The sequence below is a fragment of the Nilaparvata lugens genome, chromosome 14 (assembly GCF_014356525.2).
Source record: "Nilaparvata lugens isolate BPH chromosome 14, ASM1435652v1, whole genome shotgun sequence".
Taxonomy (NCBI): domain Eukaryota; kingdom Metazoa; phylum Arthropoda; class Insecta; order Hemiptera; family Delphacidae; genus Nilaparvata; species Nilaparvata lugens.
In genome coordinates, this window is record NC_052517.1 from 10,977,461 (window position 1) to 10,993,977 (window position 16,517).

The 16,517-nt window shown below is 34.5% G+C and overlaps 2 protein-coding genes across 5 annotated transcripts in view; one reads left to right on the plus strand and one right to left on the minus strand.

The window, feature by feature from the left end:
• The window catches only part of LOC111058137 (sodium channel protein Nach), a 475,868-nt gene that overhangs the window by 177,780 nt on the left and 281,571 nt on the right, over nt 1-16,517 (minus strand). The gene's annotated exons all lie outside the window — the stretch shown is intronic.
• The window catches only part of LOC111048268 (integrin beta-PS), a 92,833-nt gene that overhangs the window by 54,001 nt on the left and 22,315 nt on the right, over nt 1-16,517 (plus strand). For 2 of the 4 annotated variants that reach the window (XM_022334142.2, XM_039440736.1), the window contains exons 6-10: nt 3,823-3,993; nt 8,128-8,391; nt 11,080-11,199; nt 14,829-14,996; nt 16,178-16,420. In XM_022334142.2, coding sequence (XP_022189834.2) covers nt 3,823-3,993; nt 8,128-8,391; nt 11,080-11,199; nt 14,829-14,996; nt 16,178-16,420 — 966 coding nt within the window. Of the gene's footprint in view, nt 1-3,822; nt 3,994-8,127; nt 8,392-11,079; nt 11,200-13,644; nt 13,813-14,828; nt 14,997-16,177; nt 16,421-16,517 lie in introns of all 4 variants that reach the window. The other 2 variants (XM_039440738.1, XM_039440737.1) reach the window with 1 other exon arrangement.

Sequence of the window (16,517 nt, forward strand, 5' to 3'; positions counted from 1 at the left end):
GGTATTATTGGATAATTTTATAATAATATTGCCTCAAATTAATGTATGTTATGTGAAGTTTTATCAATTCCGTTTTCTTCTGTATCATGTAAAATCTGTTCAATTTTACGAATCATGGTGTAAATTTGTGTAACATTCTTGGAAAACTGTATATTTTTGGCTTCTGTCTTGTGCAATGCTTAAAATGCGCTAAATTTGCTTTCTGTATTTATCTTGCGCTTAAAATGGATGTTTTGGTGGTCGGTTGGTGTAGGAAAGGTGGGTATATTCACTATTTTATTAATTTCAAAAATTATTCTGTTTTCTTACAAGGTTTCCATCCCTACTTGAACTATTGGTAATTACTAAACTTTACGAAGCACTTTTACAATAATACTTCCAATCTACTATTTACGTCTGGGCACGTTTCAGGGCGCCGAGCCCCATCTTCAGCAGACAAGGAGTACCTTAATACTGAAACTTGTATGTTTTTTGGGGGGTAAAGGAATGGGATGGGATATTAAGACCTCCCATTCCTAAGGATCAAGTATCTCCATAGAGAAAAGATAGAATAAGATTAGTATCTCTTAGGCTATGTACACATGGTAGCGTCGCACCGCGCGGTTTGAGACGCGCGTCCGACCGCGCGGTGCGATATACAATGGAGATAATGGCAGCGTCCACATGCACCACTCACTCAAATCTGGACGCGCCACGCACTGCGCCTAGACTTTCAACCTGAACCGCGCGGCGACCGCGCAGTTCCCAGTACACTACAGTCAGTTGGACTGTACACATGAGAGCAGTCGGACGCGAGTTTTGATCTAGTTCACTTGTTTTGTGTAGTGATTTTACAGCAACTCTGTTCAGTGTGCAGCCATGGAAATGAAAAATTTTGACACAGAATTGTTTGTAGAAGAAGTAAAAAGTCGACGTGTCATATGGGATATGGCGAGTCCTGATTACAAGAACAGAACAAGAACTTGATGCCAAGTCGTCTTTTACGATCTCCAACAACTCGTCAAAAGATGAAATCGACATTCGCAAATAGTTAAAAAATTTGGGTTTGTATTTCCTCAAGTTAGGGTAAAGTGTCACAAAAGCACCATGCCTTAATCTATTGGTCAAAATAGGGTGAACGCAAACGTTTCTTTGCCTTCGTTTTCTCGCTTTATATCTACGATACACAAGCCACATACATGTTACCTCTTCAACTTCCATTGCTAAACTGGAGGTGGACGCCGCGTATAAAACGCTTGCATGTGTACAACTGCAGAATTTTGGACGCGCGTCGCATCGCGCGGTGCGACGCTACCATGTGTACATAGCCTTAGGGCCGGTTTCCGAGCTCGGGATTTAGCTAAGTTCTAGACTTTGAACAGCTGGAGTCAGAAACTTGGCTTTCCGAAACAGGGGGCCTAATCGCAGTTTTTATGATAATCTTTATTTTCTCATTTCTATAATTGGAAACGTTTTTCCTCGACGAAATGAAACATTCCTAAATAATTTGAAATAGCTGAAACTTTACACTATCTTTATTCTATTTTTTATTCAATTTTCTACTTTTCCAACTAGAAAATTGAACACAAAAATAAAGAGAAAATAGTGTAAAGTTTCAGCTATTTTGAATTAATTATTATTGAACGAAAATCCTTTCCTTAAATCCTTAAATGCATTCTCTATTTAATTCCATCTATTTTGAATTATTTAGGAATGTTTCATTTCGTCGAGGAAAAACATTTCCAATTAATTATTATAGAAATTAGAAAATAAAGGTTATCATAAAAACTGCGATTAGGCCCCCTGTTTTGGAAAGCCAATTTTCTGGCTCCAGCTGTTTAAAATCTAGAACTTGACTAAATCCGAGCTCGGAAACTGGCCCGAAATATTGTAAAAGAAATATTAGAAATATTGTAAAAGTGAAACGAGAGCTTATAAAGTTGAGTAATTATTTTATTCTAAGCAATATTTTAAAACGTTTGTTGGTCGAAAGATAGGCATTCAGCATAGAAAATAATAAATATAAATGTAGGAATTTATTACTTGAGCTAAAATCTTTTTCATACAATATCTAAAAGTTTTTTTTACTAATAGGCCTAGAATATGTTCATATTTATATAGGTTTATATAGATGTTTTTTTTAGAAATTGTTAACAATTTGTCGAAATTTGTTGAAAACTCAGTTGACAACTGTAGTTGCTTAAAGATGGCCATAAACGACAGAACAAGTGTGTTGAGCATATGTGAACACACATGTTTTTCATACATTTTGTGTCATCATCAAAAGGCTTTAAACAAAATTTTTTGTATCTTCGATAATTATTTTTCAGTTATTTTTTCTTACTCATAAATAATTGCGTTATTTTTTTAGGTTAGGTTTTTGTAGCTTCGGTTTTTTCTCTGTTAAAGCCCAAAACTGTACCTTTCCCAATTTTGATAGAAGTTATCCAAAAATAGGTTATGTTTATCACTTTATAGATTTTGTCCAATTTTCAAATCTGAAACATAAAAAATAGAGATACATTGTTAAATGTCTGTCCAATGCTCTGGAAAATAAAGTTGTATCAAAAAGGGTTGGTCTACTATCAAATTGTTCACCTTAGTCAGTCAAGTTTACAAGAGAATGAATTGCATACACCTTTTCGATTTTTAGTTGGAACTTGAACCCATCAACTTGACTCGAAGCAACATTCATTTTGTTATTTAGATGAGTTGGAAACCAAATTAGCCTATGTTTCACTATATCATCACTGATAACTGCAAACTACTGTATTAATTTATTTGAAATTTTAAAACTTGAAAAGAAACTCAGACTTGATGATGGAATACATTTTTTTTCTACAGATGGAAATTGATTTATTTAGGGTATAAAACTGGAGAGTTTAGTGAACATTCTTTAAAATCCTTCAAACTAGGAATTTAGATACGTTGGAAACCAAATTAGATAAAAATGTTTCACTAAATCATCATTGATAACTGCAAAATACTGTAATAATCTATTGAAAATTTTAAAACTTGTAAAGAAACTCAGATTTTGAAGATGGAATACATTTTTTTTTCTACAGATGGAAATTAATTTATTCAGGGTATAAAACTGGAGAGTTTAGTGAACATTCTTCAATTTATTGTGAACATTCAATCCTTCAAACAATGAATTTAGATGAGTTGGAAACCAAATTATATAAAATTGTTTCACTAAATCATCATTGATAACTGCAAATCACTGTATTAATCTATTGAAAATTTTAAAATTATTTGAAAAGAAACTCAGACTTGATGATGGCAATCAATTTTGTTTTTCTACAGATGGAATTTTTTTCAATTCAATTTATTCCCATAAAAAAATACATCAATAAAACATTTACATTACAATTCAATAATAAATATTTTCAGGAAATGAATATTCCCCCACATAGACTATTGGTCCGTGAATTAATTTGTTCAAATGCTAAATAATTAATAATTATTAAATGCAGTAAATCACCCGGGAAGACATCTGCTACTGCAAATATTGACAACGATTCGATGAGAGTTTTTACCAAAAAAAATTACAGAAAAGTGCTGAGTAGCAGAAGTCTTCGTGATGAGTTACAGCATTTAATTTTGATTTTCGTTCAATAATAATTAATTTGTTTTCGTTTGGAAATAAACTCGTAAATATCGTATCCCGTACGTGTATAAGCCAGTTCTTTCCTTTATTATAGTATAGATTAAAAAATCACAGGTAGCTTTGATTAGGCTATATAAAATAATTATGTACATGCAACTGTGAGATAGTGTCTGTTGAGTTTTTTTTACAACTCATTTTAACTCATTTTTTGTTCAATTTTCCTCAATCTATAGGGTGAAGTAAGGGACGCAGCAGTATCTGGTAACCTGGACGCTCCAGAGGGAGGCTTCGATGCGATCATGCAGGCAGTGGTGTGTAGGAAGGAGATAGGTTGGAGAGAGAAGGCCAGGCGGCTGTTGGTGTTCTCAACAGATGCTGGATTCCATTATGCAGGAGACGGAAAGGTTAGTATTATAGGGAGGTCTACGTTATAATGAAAGTGGAGAAAGATAGGAGAAAACGTTGCCGAACCTCTGAGTATTGACATTTCAAGGCTGTGCAAAGTCTAAAAATAAACTTTCTACTCGTGATATTTTTCGATTTGTATATCATCAAGCTATCAAAATGAAAAAGTTTTCTCAGGAAAACATTTTTTTCCGATCATTACTTTTTGAGATATGAGCGCCTAAAGTTTAAATTTTTGGGACAGGGCATTTCAAATTCTGTAAGAGATAAATCCATGAGATTTAGAGGATGGATTCTTCATAGTATTGTTGATCTAGTAAAACAAAAATTTTCAGAAAATATCAATGTTTAAGAAAGTTATTCAATTTACTAAAAATAACCAAAAATAACTTTTAGTTGAGTTATTTGTGGTAAATTGAATAACTTTCTCAAAAAATGACATTTTCTGAAAATTCTTGTTTTACTAGATCAACAATACCATGATCAACAATAGCATTAAGAATCCATCCTCTAAATCTCATGGATTTATCTCTTACCGAATTTGAAATGTTCTGTCCCAAAAATGTAAACTTTAGGCGCTCATATCTCAAAGGGTAATGATCGGAAAAAAATGTTTTCCTGAGAAAACTTTTCCATTTTGATAGCCAAATCGAAAAACTTCGAAAAATATCACGAGTAGAAAGTTTATTTCTAGACTTTGCACAGCCTTAAGATTAGTTATGTTGACTAGACAACACACTTTACCTACTATTCTCAATTGTAGTGAAAACCGTTACTCGACCAAGTGAGTAGAGTAGAATTAGATCGGTAGAGGTAATATGCCAGTTACTCGACCACTAACTCTACTATTGTGGGGTCCACATTATAATGGCAGTAGAGAAAGGAGAAAAACCTTGCTGATCCTCTGTCTTGTCAATGCCTTCTATAGACGGTAGCTTTATACAGGCTTAATTATGTAATACTAACTGTTCATTCTCGTTCAAAATAATCAATTATATTCTATTGAGCAATATATTATATTTTTCAATAATTTCATAATCAATATACATAATTAAGATTAAATATTCTAATATCGGGGACCGAGCTTCGTTCTGGAGTACAAAAGCATAAACAATTTATTACGAAAGAAGAAATTATAATAACATTCACAGTTATACAGAAATGTCCTATCTGATCACAGTAAATTGAGATTAATTCCCAAATGAATGCAAAAATTTCCCTCACAAAGGCCCGGTTGCACAAAAGCCGATTAAATTTTAATCCTGATTAATTCCACGTGAACCAAATCAGAGAAGACCATTTCAAAAAGATTGATCTACTGGAATTAATAAGGATTGAAAATAACCTAGCTTTTTGCAACCAGCACTAAGTACCTGATTGAATGATTACAAAAGTTCAACAGTTGAGTCATAATTTTGACAAAGTCCCACACACATGAACTCTTTCACTCACTTCCATCATCAAAAGACGACGTAACAATTATTATCAGTTGTTTTTCCAAGGATGAATAATAATTATCCTTTTAATGTCCTTCAGCGAGTTTTCCCAGGGATGAGACCTAGTGCAATCGAATTTTTATATCATAAACCTACTATGTTCCAAATTACGTGAAAATCTTTAGAGCCGTTTTCGAGATCCGGTTACATACAAACTTATAAGCTGAAATGTCCGTTTTAGGTATAATATTGGGGCACCAAGCTTCACTCGTTTTTTATTTATTGATAAACAGGACACAATTCTTCAAAGTGATTGGGGAAGGACTAACAGGCACAGCCCAAAACTGTTTCTTGGATTTCGATTTATACACTATAAATAGTCCAAAAAGTAGGTTATGTTCCATACACTTGAATTCAGGTCCAATTATTTTCAGTCCAAACATTTGAAAACAGAAAAATTCTGATTTAGATTGTTCACAAAACAAATTGGATAACAAAATAACACTCACTTATCACTTAAAACTGTAAAATAATTATTAACTTTGAAAATTATGATATACTCTAGTTTAGAATGAATCAGATTATTTTGATCAAGTCGATTAAAATTTCTAGATAATGTTTCTCGTGAGATAAGCTGATTGATTACACAGCTGATCTCCCACACAGGCACATGCATCTTCTGTTATCGACAGACGACCAAATTATCATCTGCTTTTCCAAGGATGAATTATCCTTTCAATGTCCTTCAGCGAGTTTTCCGAGGGATGAGACCTAGTGCAATCGAATTTTTATATCATAAACCTAATATGTTCCAATTTTCGTGAAAATCTTTGGAGCCGTTTTCGAGATCCGGTTACATACAAACTTATAAGCTGAAATGTCCGTTTTAGGTATAATATTGGGGCACCAAGCTTCACTCGTTTTTTATTTATTGATAAACAGGACACAATTCTTCAAAGTGATTGGGGAAGGACTAACAGGCACAGCCCAAAACTGTTTCTTGGATTTCGATTTATACACTATAAATAGTCCAAAAAGTAGGTTATGTTCCATACACTTGAATTCAGGTCCAATTATTTTCAGTCCAAATATTTGAAATCAGAAAAATTCTGATTTAGATTGTTCACAAAACAAATTGGATAACAAAATAACACTCACTTATCACTTAAAACTGTAAAATAATTATTAACTTTGAAAATTATGATATACTCTAGTTTAGAATGAATCAGATTATTTTGATCAAGTCGATTAAAATTTCTAGATAATGTTTCTCGTGAGATAAGCTGATTGATTACACAGCTGATCTCCCACACAGGCACATGCATCTTCTGTTATCGACAGACGACCAAATTATCATCTGCTTTTCCAAGGATGAATTATCCTTTCAATGTCCTTCAGCGAGTTTTCCGAGGGATGAGACCTAGTGCAATCGAATTTTTATATCATAAACCTAATATGTTCCAATTTTCGTGAAAATCTTTGGAGCCGTTTTCGAGATCCGTTGGACATAAATAACCATATATAAAATAATATAAATACAGAAAATGCTCGCTTAATATAATAGGATAATATAAGATATTTATTACTTAACGAAAATCCTAATTAAATGCTGTAATTCACCCCGAAGACTTCTGCTACTGCAAATATTGTCAACATGGTAAACAGCTAGATGGGAATTCGATGAGCGCTACTATATAAAAATTATTTGTCAGCCCGAGAATCGAACCCAGTGCCTCCTAATTGCTGGTCTGGAATGCTTATCCTTACATCAAACTGACAATCTCTGGATAGCAGTGCTCATTTTATACGAAGTCATAGCGGCCAGCCAGTCTACAGATGGAAATAAATTCGAAGATGCCTTTGTTCAAATGCTGATAAATAATTATTATTAAACGAAAATCCCAATTAAATGCTGTAAATGACCCTGAAGAATTCTGCTTCAGCAAATATTGACAACAAGGTAAACAGTTAGATGAGAATTCATGAGCGCAGAATTCCCAATTAAATGCTGTAAATCACCCGAAGACTTCTGCTACTGCAAATATTGACAAAAGGGTAAACAGCTAGATGGAAATTCGATGAGCGCTACTACATAAAAATTATTTGTCAGCCCGGGAATCGAACCCAGTGCCTCCCAATTGCCGGTCAGGAATGCTTACCCTTTCACCAAACTGACAATGTCTGGATTTAAGATAAACCCTTCCATTTGAAACGCTCCCAAAATGTACCATTACATTATTTAACGTTGAGCGCTTAGCTCTAGGGACAAACTAATTCCGCTAGATCACTCCAGCTGTACTATTCACTTGCTGCCCGAGCATAGCAGGCGTAAAACCGTGCTTTAAAGGTACACATACCAGCGGCTATTATTGTGTCTATAAAAGAAATTCAAGCATCAAGAACAGCGCTACAAGTTACTATGAATTTGAAGTCTATAGAACGAACATTGAATGTGAAAAAGGAGTTTGAAATGCATAAAAAATTTTCTGACCAGTAGTTTCTGTAGGGTATGTGATGTGTACCATCTGCCTCAAAAAAGTGACTTTTGAAGCCTTATTGTTAGCTAACAGAAGCTTATAAAAATATTTCAATTGCATAGATTATGTTTTAAGAATGTGTCCAATAGATTAGAAATAGAAAAAAAATTGAAAAAAATTATTGAATGCCCAACCTTTACTTTTCTTAATTTTTTCGCAGCTGGGAGGTATCGTGAAACCGAACGACGGCGAATGTCACCTGGACTCGAAGGGCCTCTACACACATTCCACCTTCCAGGACTACCCGTCCATCTCACAGGTGAACCTTAAGGTGAAGCAGAACTCCATCAATGTGATCTTTGCTGTGACAGCCGAGGAGCACGACATCTACGAGCGACTCAGCAAGCACATAGAGGGCTCTTCGTCCGGCAAGCTCAGCAACGACTCCTCCAATGTCGTACATCTCGTCAGGGAACAGTATGAGGTTGGTTCAGTTTTATTTATAGTTGTATCATAGAGAAAAGATAGCATAAGAAGATTTCATCTACGATCATGTTACAATGTGAATATTACATTACAATCAATCCCGTTATGAATAAATAAATAAATCCCATACGAGCTTCATTTTCGCAATGGATTGATTATCAAAACAATACTTTAATCTTTGCATTATGCCACGGTTTTTATACTCCGCAACGGGATATCGACCAATCACAATGCAGGATTATAATGATTATAACTTAATATAAATTTAATGTAACCGCCCCAGATGGGGGTAGAAGAGAGATCTCTAATATACTGAAGGGCGAGTCATGGGACTGGACAAACAACAAACTCGCGCTTTCTATTTTAATTCTAAATTTTATTAAATGAATTAATCTAATTTAAATTTCTACAACATATAATCTGTATCGTTTCATTGCACATTTTATAAAACTGCTTGTAAGATTTTGCTAACTTTGCTAACGTTGTGAATTCGTCTGGAATTCTACTGTTTACGATGGTAGCGTGAACTTTATTCATTTTTCTATTTCAAATGAATAATTGAGGACTCGGTCAATTTAGGGTTTCAAACATGAGCTAGATTAATATAAGGACACACACTTTCTTTAAAACTATTAATCCCAAAACTATAGAGATTTTCACTACCTACAATATTGTTGACTCACTGATTCAACACTCTTCATTCAACACTCACACATTCCCTTATAATCCCCCATATAATTAATTAACTACATCAACAAATTATAAGAAAAAATAATACACATTAAAACATTTAAAAAATAAACAAACACGTTAAATTTGAGCCCTCGAGGCCCGAGGCTACCTCTGGATTTTTAATCTGTTTCGATTCGCGGCTTGACAGGAACTGAACTTTTCCACCCAAATTATGTTCCCTTTCCACCAACGAGACAACGGTCCACGTGGAGACGAGCATAGTTCCGTGGGAAAGGAAAATAATACATGTTTGAAATATTCCCAAATACTCGTGTATTTTCCATCGCTAACGAAAATACAGAGTCTTTCTAAATGATGGACCCATTTTCAAAAATTGGTATTCATTAAAGTAAAAATGCAAAATGGACAAGCTTTATACCAATGGAAAGAGAAAGTTTCAAAGTTTTTTTAATACCATACAAGTGTTGAATGTGGCCTCCGGCTGCTGCACGGCAAACATCTACGCGGCAGCCAAACTCGTCCCACACGCGAGAAAGCGAGGGTCTTTCTAAATGGTGTACCCATTTTCAAAAATTGGTATTCATTAAAGTAAAAATGCAAAATGGACAACCTTTATACCAATGGAAAGAGAAAGTTTCAAAGTTTTTTTAATACCATACAAGTGTTGAATGTGGCCTCCGGCTGCTGCACGGCAAACATCTACGCGGCAGCCAAACTCGTCCCACACGCGAGAAAGCGAGGGTCTTTCTAAATGGTGTACCCATTTTCAAAAATTGGTATTTATTAAAGTAAAAATGCAAAATGGACAACCTTTATACCAATGGAAAGAGAAAGTCTCAAAGTTTTTTTAATACCATACAAGTGATGAATGTGGTCTCCGGCTGCTGCACGACCTGCGGAACCGTATCACTGCTGCCGTGCACTCAATAACACCAGATACGCTTTCTTGCGTGTGGGCTGCCGCGTAGATGTTTGCCGTACAGCAGCCGTAGGCCACATTGAACAATTATATGGTATTAAAAAAAACTTTGAAACTTTCTCTTTCCATTGGTATAAAGCTTGTCCATTTTGCATTTTTACTTTGAAAAATACCAATTTTTGAAAATGGGCCCATCATTTAGAAAGATCCTGTACAGTTCCGAGAGAATACCTCAACCCTGCATAAAATTGGAGTCTTCCCGGACGCATGTTAGCAAAATCTTAATTTGAGAAAACTATTTTTCAACATAAAAATAAATTTCTAACGATAAAAATTCACACACAAAATTCAGCTACAAGATCATTAAAGTCTCATTGGAAAAGACCTAATTCTATACCTTTTTAAATGAACCCAATCAATAAATTTATTTCAATATCACAACTATTACATAAATATAAATTCATCTTTATAATAAAATTTGATAATGAAGCATTTGATCTTTCAATATTTAAAACCTATAACTTGAATTAGTATTACTGTACGCAGAAGTCATCAAAAGCCTTGGAAATATCAACGATCTATTCAAATTCATGATAAATACTCTATTTCAAGTACTGTAGAGCTCAGTTTCTTGAACACTTATTGAGTCTAATGGACCACTGAATCTATAGATTTAACGGTTCATCATATTTAATAAGTTGACAAGAAACTGTGCAACAATGTTGTACTTTTAATTTGAATATATAAAAATAATTATGTTTTCTACACCTGAACTTCTCATGCAGTGCTGCTCTAATTAATTTATTCTAATTATTATTAAACGAAAATTCTAATTTAATTCTGTGAATCACCCCGAAGACTTCTGCTACTGCGAATATTGACAACAGGGTTAACTGCTAACAGAAGTCTTTGGGATTTTCGTTCAATAATTATTATCAATTAATTAGCATTTGAACAAATGCAATTTCTCATAATATTTCCATCTGTAAATTTATTTTGATTGTATTGAACCATGAAAAGGTTAATCTCAATAAAAATAATCCTATTGATACTTTTGTTGTGTTTTTTTTTCAGAAAATCTCGTCGTCAGTGGAAATGAAGGACACAGCGTCCAGTGCAGTGAAAGTGTCCTACTTCTCCAAGTGTCTCAATTCGTCCGATCTCAGTCAGACTAATAAATGCGATGGACTCAAGGTAATTTAAAACGTTTCACAAAAAATGAGTTTTCCCAGGGATGAGACCTAGTGCAATAGAATTTTTATATCATTAACCTACTATGATCCAAATTTCGTGAAAATCGTTAGAGCCGTTTTCGAGATCTGTTGGACATAAATAATCATGAATATTGTAGAATTGTATTCATTCGCTCTTGACTGCCAGATGGCAGGAGTGTTTCTTTAATTTTTTAATATCTATTACTCATCAATTTATCGCTCCAGCCATTGGCTAGTTTGCGAGTCGGTGTGAATTTAGCTTTCGTTCTGCTAAGTACTCGCTTTCGATGATTTAAGATTCAGGAAATTCGTCCCTAATCCCCCTAAATATTCGTCTTTCGGGAATTAAATTTGCCGAGAATTCCCAGAGACAATCGTTCTCTAATTTGTACAGTTACAATTGAGAAATCATGGAAGGAGCTTGTCGTCGTTCAGTGGCATCCCTTCTATAATTGAGTATTTCGGCTCAATCTAATAGCTCCTATTCGTGTCGTTTAATATTATAGGAAATTCGGCCTATATATTTATATTCGTGTAAATAAGTTGTATTATTTCGTTAAGTTACTCACGTTTTGTAATAGTTATTGAAAGTGAATGCTAGAACGCAAGTTTAGTTTTGTTTCTATCAATATTCAAATTCTAGTGTTAAATATCCAGACAGTAAATTCCATCTTAGAACCGGGATACTGCAAGTTTAACAATCGCATTTTGGATAAATCGGTTTGCATAATTTTACCTATCTCTTCCTCTCATATATCCTATCCAACTGTTCACCTTTCACCTCAAATAAGTAGGCAAACAATTCGATTCATGACATATTAGATTTGGGATTTGGAGAGTACCTTTTCTGATTTTCTATGTTCTATGTATGTAGTTTTCCTGGAAGGATATATTATTCAACTCAAAGATTTTATTCGTTTTATACAGTCCACTTCAGAGCATTTGAAGCTTGTATTTTGAGCTATTTATTTTTATTATTTATTTATTTATAGTTTTCACAAAGAAGCACTGTTTGGGAGTAAAAAACTAAGGATACTCCTTGTACTATTTTCCTCCCAAATTTAGATAACATTTTAAAAGTCCGAAATAGGGTTATGGTTTCACATTATTCTAGAATTCAGTCCATTTTCACTCAAAAACAATAAAAACTAAGAATTTTAAATTTTGACGGTTGAAAAACAATAAAAATAAAGATATTAAACGCAAATTACCATTAACTGAAAAATTTCTGCGTTATTTCACAAAATTTAGAGCCAGAAAAAAAAACATCTCACTATTCAGCACAGCTGACATGATGAATTGGGTAACAAACCAAAATTAAATAACCAGTATTTACGTTCCAAATATAAATAACGAAATATAAAAATCAACATATTAATTGAAACTACGATCAGAATACTGTATATGTGTATATAATTTATAATAATTGTTTTCGTAGTACGTTTTCCTTTGTGTAAATTGTTAAATTCGATTATTTTTCTAAAAGTCGTCAAAACAGCTGTTCTACAGATGAAATATCTCGACTATGTGTTGTTTTTATGGACTGCTCTACCTACCTACCTCATGCACGAGAAGGATGTTACTAAGTCCATTTCTCAAGGATGGGGTGGACCCCCCATTAGTTTCTCAGGAAGGAGACTCATGCCAGTTGATATAGCTGATAAATAACTATACAGGGTATGAATTTTAAAAAAATCGGTCTAGTCATTTTTGAGAAAATCGTGAAAAACATAGTCTTTTAGTAATCATCCGCCATTTTTCTCAAGAATATTACGGAGCTCCTGCAATTTTCCCAGAAATGAGAATCATGTCAGTTGATAGGGCTTATGAATAGCTCTATTTTTAGAATAGCGCCATTTTTCCGCCATCTTGAATTGAATTTTATTGAGTTTCGGATTATCGGATCCTCATGGTATAAGGACCTTAAGTTCAAAATTTCAAGTCAATCGGTTGATTAGGAATGGAGTTATCGTGCTCACAGACAGACACACACACACACACACCACACACCACACACACACACACACACACACCCACACACCCACCCACACACACACACACACACACACACACACACACACACACCACACACACACACACACACACACCACACACACACACACACACAACACACACACACACACACCACACACACACACACAACACACACACACACACACACACACACACACAAACACCCAAAATCATGTTTTTGTACTCTGGGGACCTTGGACCTTGAAACGTATAAAAAACTTGAAATTAGGGTACCTTAATTTTTTTTTGGAAAGCAATACTTTCCTTACCTATGGTAATAGTGCAATAGTGCAAGGAAAGTAAAAATATATACGGAAATTGCTCGCTTAATATAATAGGATTGTTTTGTAGAATTTAGGTTTTTAGGTTTTATTGTTTTTTGTGTTTGTAGGTTGGCACTCGAGTGCAATTCGAGGCCCACGTGGAGCTGAAGGAATGCCCAAAGAACCCCAAGGACTGGAAGCAGACGTTCAACATCTACCCGGTCGGAATCAATGAGACTCTCACCATCAATCTGGAAATGCTGTGCGATTGCCCCTGCGAACATCCCGGCCATGAAGTGACCGAAGCGAAGCTGAGGTCTTAGTTTCGACTCAATCGGCCTTTGTCTGTTTGTTTGTTGGTTTGTTTGTAACGCAGTTACAGTCGCAGTTTTTGTCCGATTTGAATGAAATTTAGTGTGCAAGTTCTTTGAAACAAGGCGCAGAAACGTATGTGTAACGATTTTTGATAAGACCTCTGGTTTTTTTGTAATTTAAAAAACCGCAAACCAACCTCCATCCAGAAAGGATGTGTGAAAGGATGAAGATACAGCAATTCATTTTCATACTTTTTCGCATCTATTGTTACGAGCACATTTTTCTTGCAGATGATACTAATTGTTCTTTCTTAATCCAATAATATATCATTATAAAATAAATTATTATGATTAGATAGAATAATTGAATTGAATCATAATTATTAGTATTATTAAATTGATTTATCAAATTGATTGATAAATTATTAAAAAAATCTTTATTGTATTGGAGTCCAATACTGCAGTTGTAGAAAAAAATTGTATGTAAAGGTATAAAGGTAATTTTTTTTCTTTTTGTGTAGTTGAGAAGTTGATATTGTGGTAATTATTCATATTAAATTAAAAAGACTAAGAAAATGTCGAAAAACACAGATTTATAGATACTTATAAAGACCGGTTTCGGTGATTACACCATTTTCAATCTCTGATAAACTCTGATAAAGACCGAAACCGGTCTTTCTAAGTATCAATGAATCTGTGGTTATTTGACAATTTCTTAGTCTTTTTCATTTAAAAGGTAAAATTTGTATGTATTTGATATAAAGGTAACTCCTTGATAAGTCCAGTGTCCCTAGCACTTTCAAAGGAGAAAATAATAGATGACATGCCTAAATCTTCACAATATACTGTTCTTATTGTACTGGCCCTTCTCATTAGATTGAAAGTTGTATTCATGAGCGAGGTCCACTGTTCGCAGAACTACTAGTATAATAGGATTGTTTTGTAGATTTTAGGTTTTTAGGTACTCTTGTTTTAGTTATTAATGTTTGTGTTTGTAGGTTGGCACACGAGTGCAATTCGAGGCCCACGTGGAGCTGAAGGAATGCCCGAAGAACCCCAAGGACTGGAAGCAGACGTTCAACATCTACCCGGTCGGAATCAACGAGACTCTCACCATCAATCTGGAGATGCTGTGTGACTGTCCCTGCGAACATCCCGGCCATGAAGTGAGTAATAGTAACAATCTATGTGTTTATTGACAAATATCTGGGGACCGAGCTTTGCTCTGGAGTACAAAAGCATAGAAAATTTGTAACGAAAAAGGAAAATATATTTATAGTTTATATTTAGAACGATATACTATGTTTCATACAATATTATTAGTTAATATTCTAATATCGGGGCACCGAGCTTTGCTCGTTATTTTTATTTATTGATGAACAGAGCATAATTCTCTAAAATGATCGTATTTATATTTCACATCTGGCTATACGTCATCTTATGAATTTCGGGGATGCGATATTTTGATTTTTCACAGAATCACTAGCTCACTTTTTACTATTCACAGACGACGAAAGTCTCAGCTGTTTCAGCCAAGGATGGATTATCCTTTTAATGTCGTTCAGCGAGTTTTCTCGAGGATGAGACCTAGTGTAATCGAATTGTTATATCATAAACCTACTATGTTCCAAATTTCGTGAAAATCGTTGGAGCCGTTTTCGAGATCTGTTGAACATAACCAGATATAAATATACAGAAATTGCTCCCTTAATATAATAGGATGTGCTATTCTTCACTAATAGCATCATAATTGATATCGAGTTTTAATCAAATTCAATGCTATTTCTATTTGATCATGTTGATTAATTTTTTGCCAAATCAGCGGATCTCATGAGAAGTATTATTTGGCAATATAGATAAACCGACTTGATCAACCTTATCCAATTTGTTGACTTGTTATTCAAGATCCATGATTGTTATTTGAATTAGAGTACCTATATCAAAAAGCTAATCTTTATTTTACAGTTTTAAGTGATTAGTGAGTGTTATTTTGTTATTAAAAATTTGGTTTGTCAACAATCTAGATTAGAACGATCATGTTTTCAAATATTTGGATTGAAAATTTGCCCTGAATTCAAGTGTATGGAACATAACCTACTTTTTGGAATATTTATAGTGTATAAATTAAAATTGGGGGAAGAAACAGTTTTGGGCTGTGCCTGTTAGTCCTTCCCCAATCTTTTTAAAGAATTGAGTTCTGTTTATCAATAAATAAAAAACGAGTGAAGCTCGGTGCCCCTATATTCTTATCTTATCTAGATTGAGTATAAGCTATTGAAGTGTCCATAGTCTAGCCTAACCTAACCTAACCTAACCTAGCCTAACCACTCTGTTTGTCTGTTTGCAGTGGTACGAGGATTACTCGCCGCACTGCTCGGGCGCAGGCACTTATAAGTGCGGCGTGTGTGAGTGTGACGAGTCGCACTTTGGCCGCAAGTGTGAGTGCGACACCAACAACCTGAGGGCGGGGGCCGGTGATGACCTCACTGCTGGCTGTCGGCCCGACAACACCACTCATGTTGACTGCTCCGGCCGCGGAATGTGTGTCTGCGGCCAGTGCGAGTGTGAGCAACGACCCAATCCTGAAGAGGTCAGCAAACTAATACTAGAATATCAATTTTATTGTGTATCATGTAATTTTGGAATAAAAAAGTTTTTGATTTGATTTGACTGAGGCACAAATCACT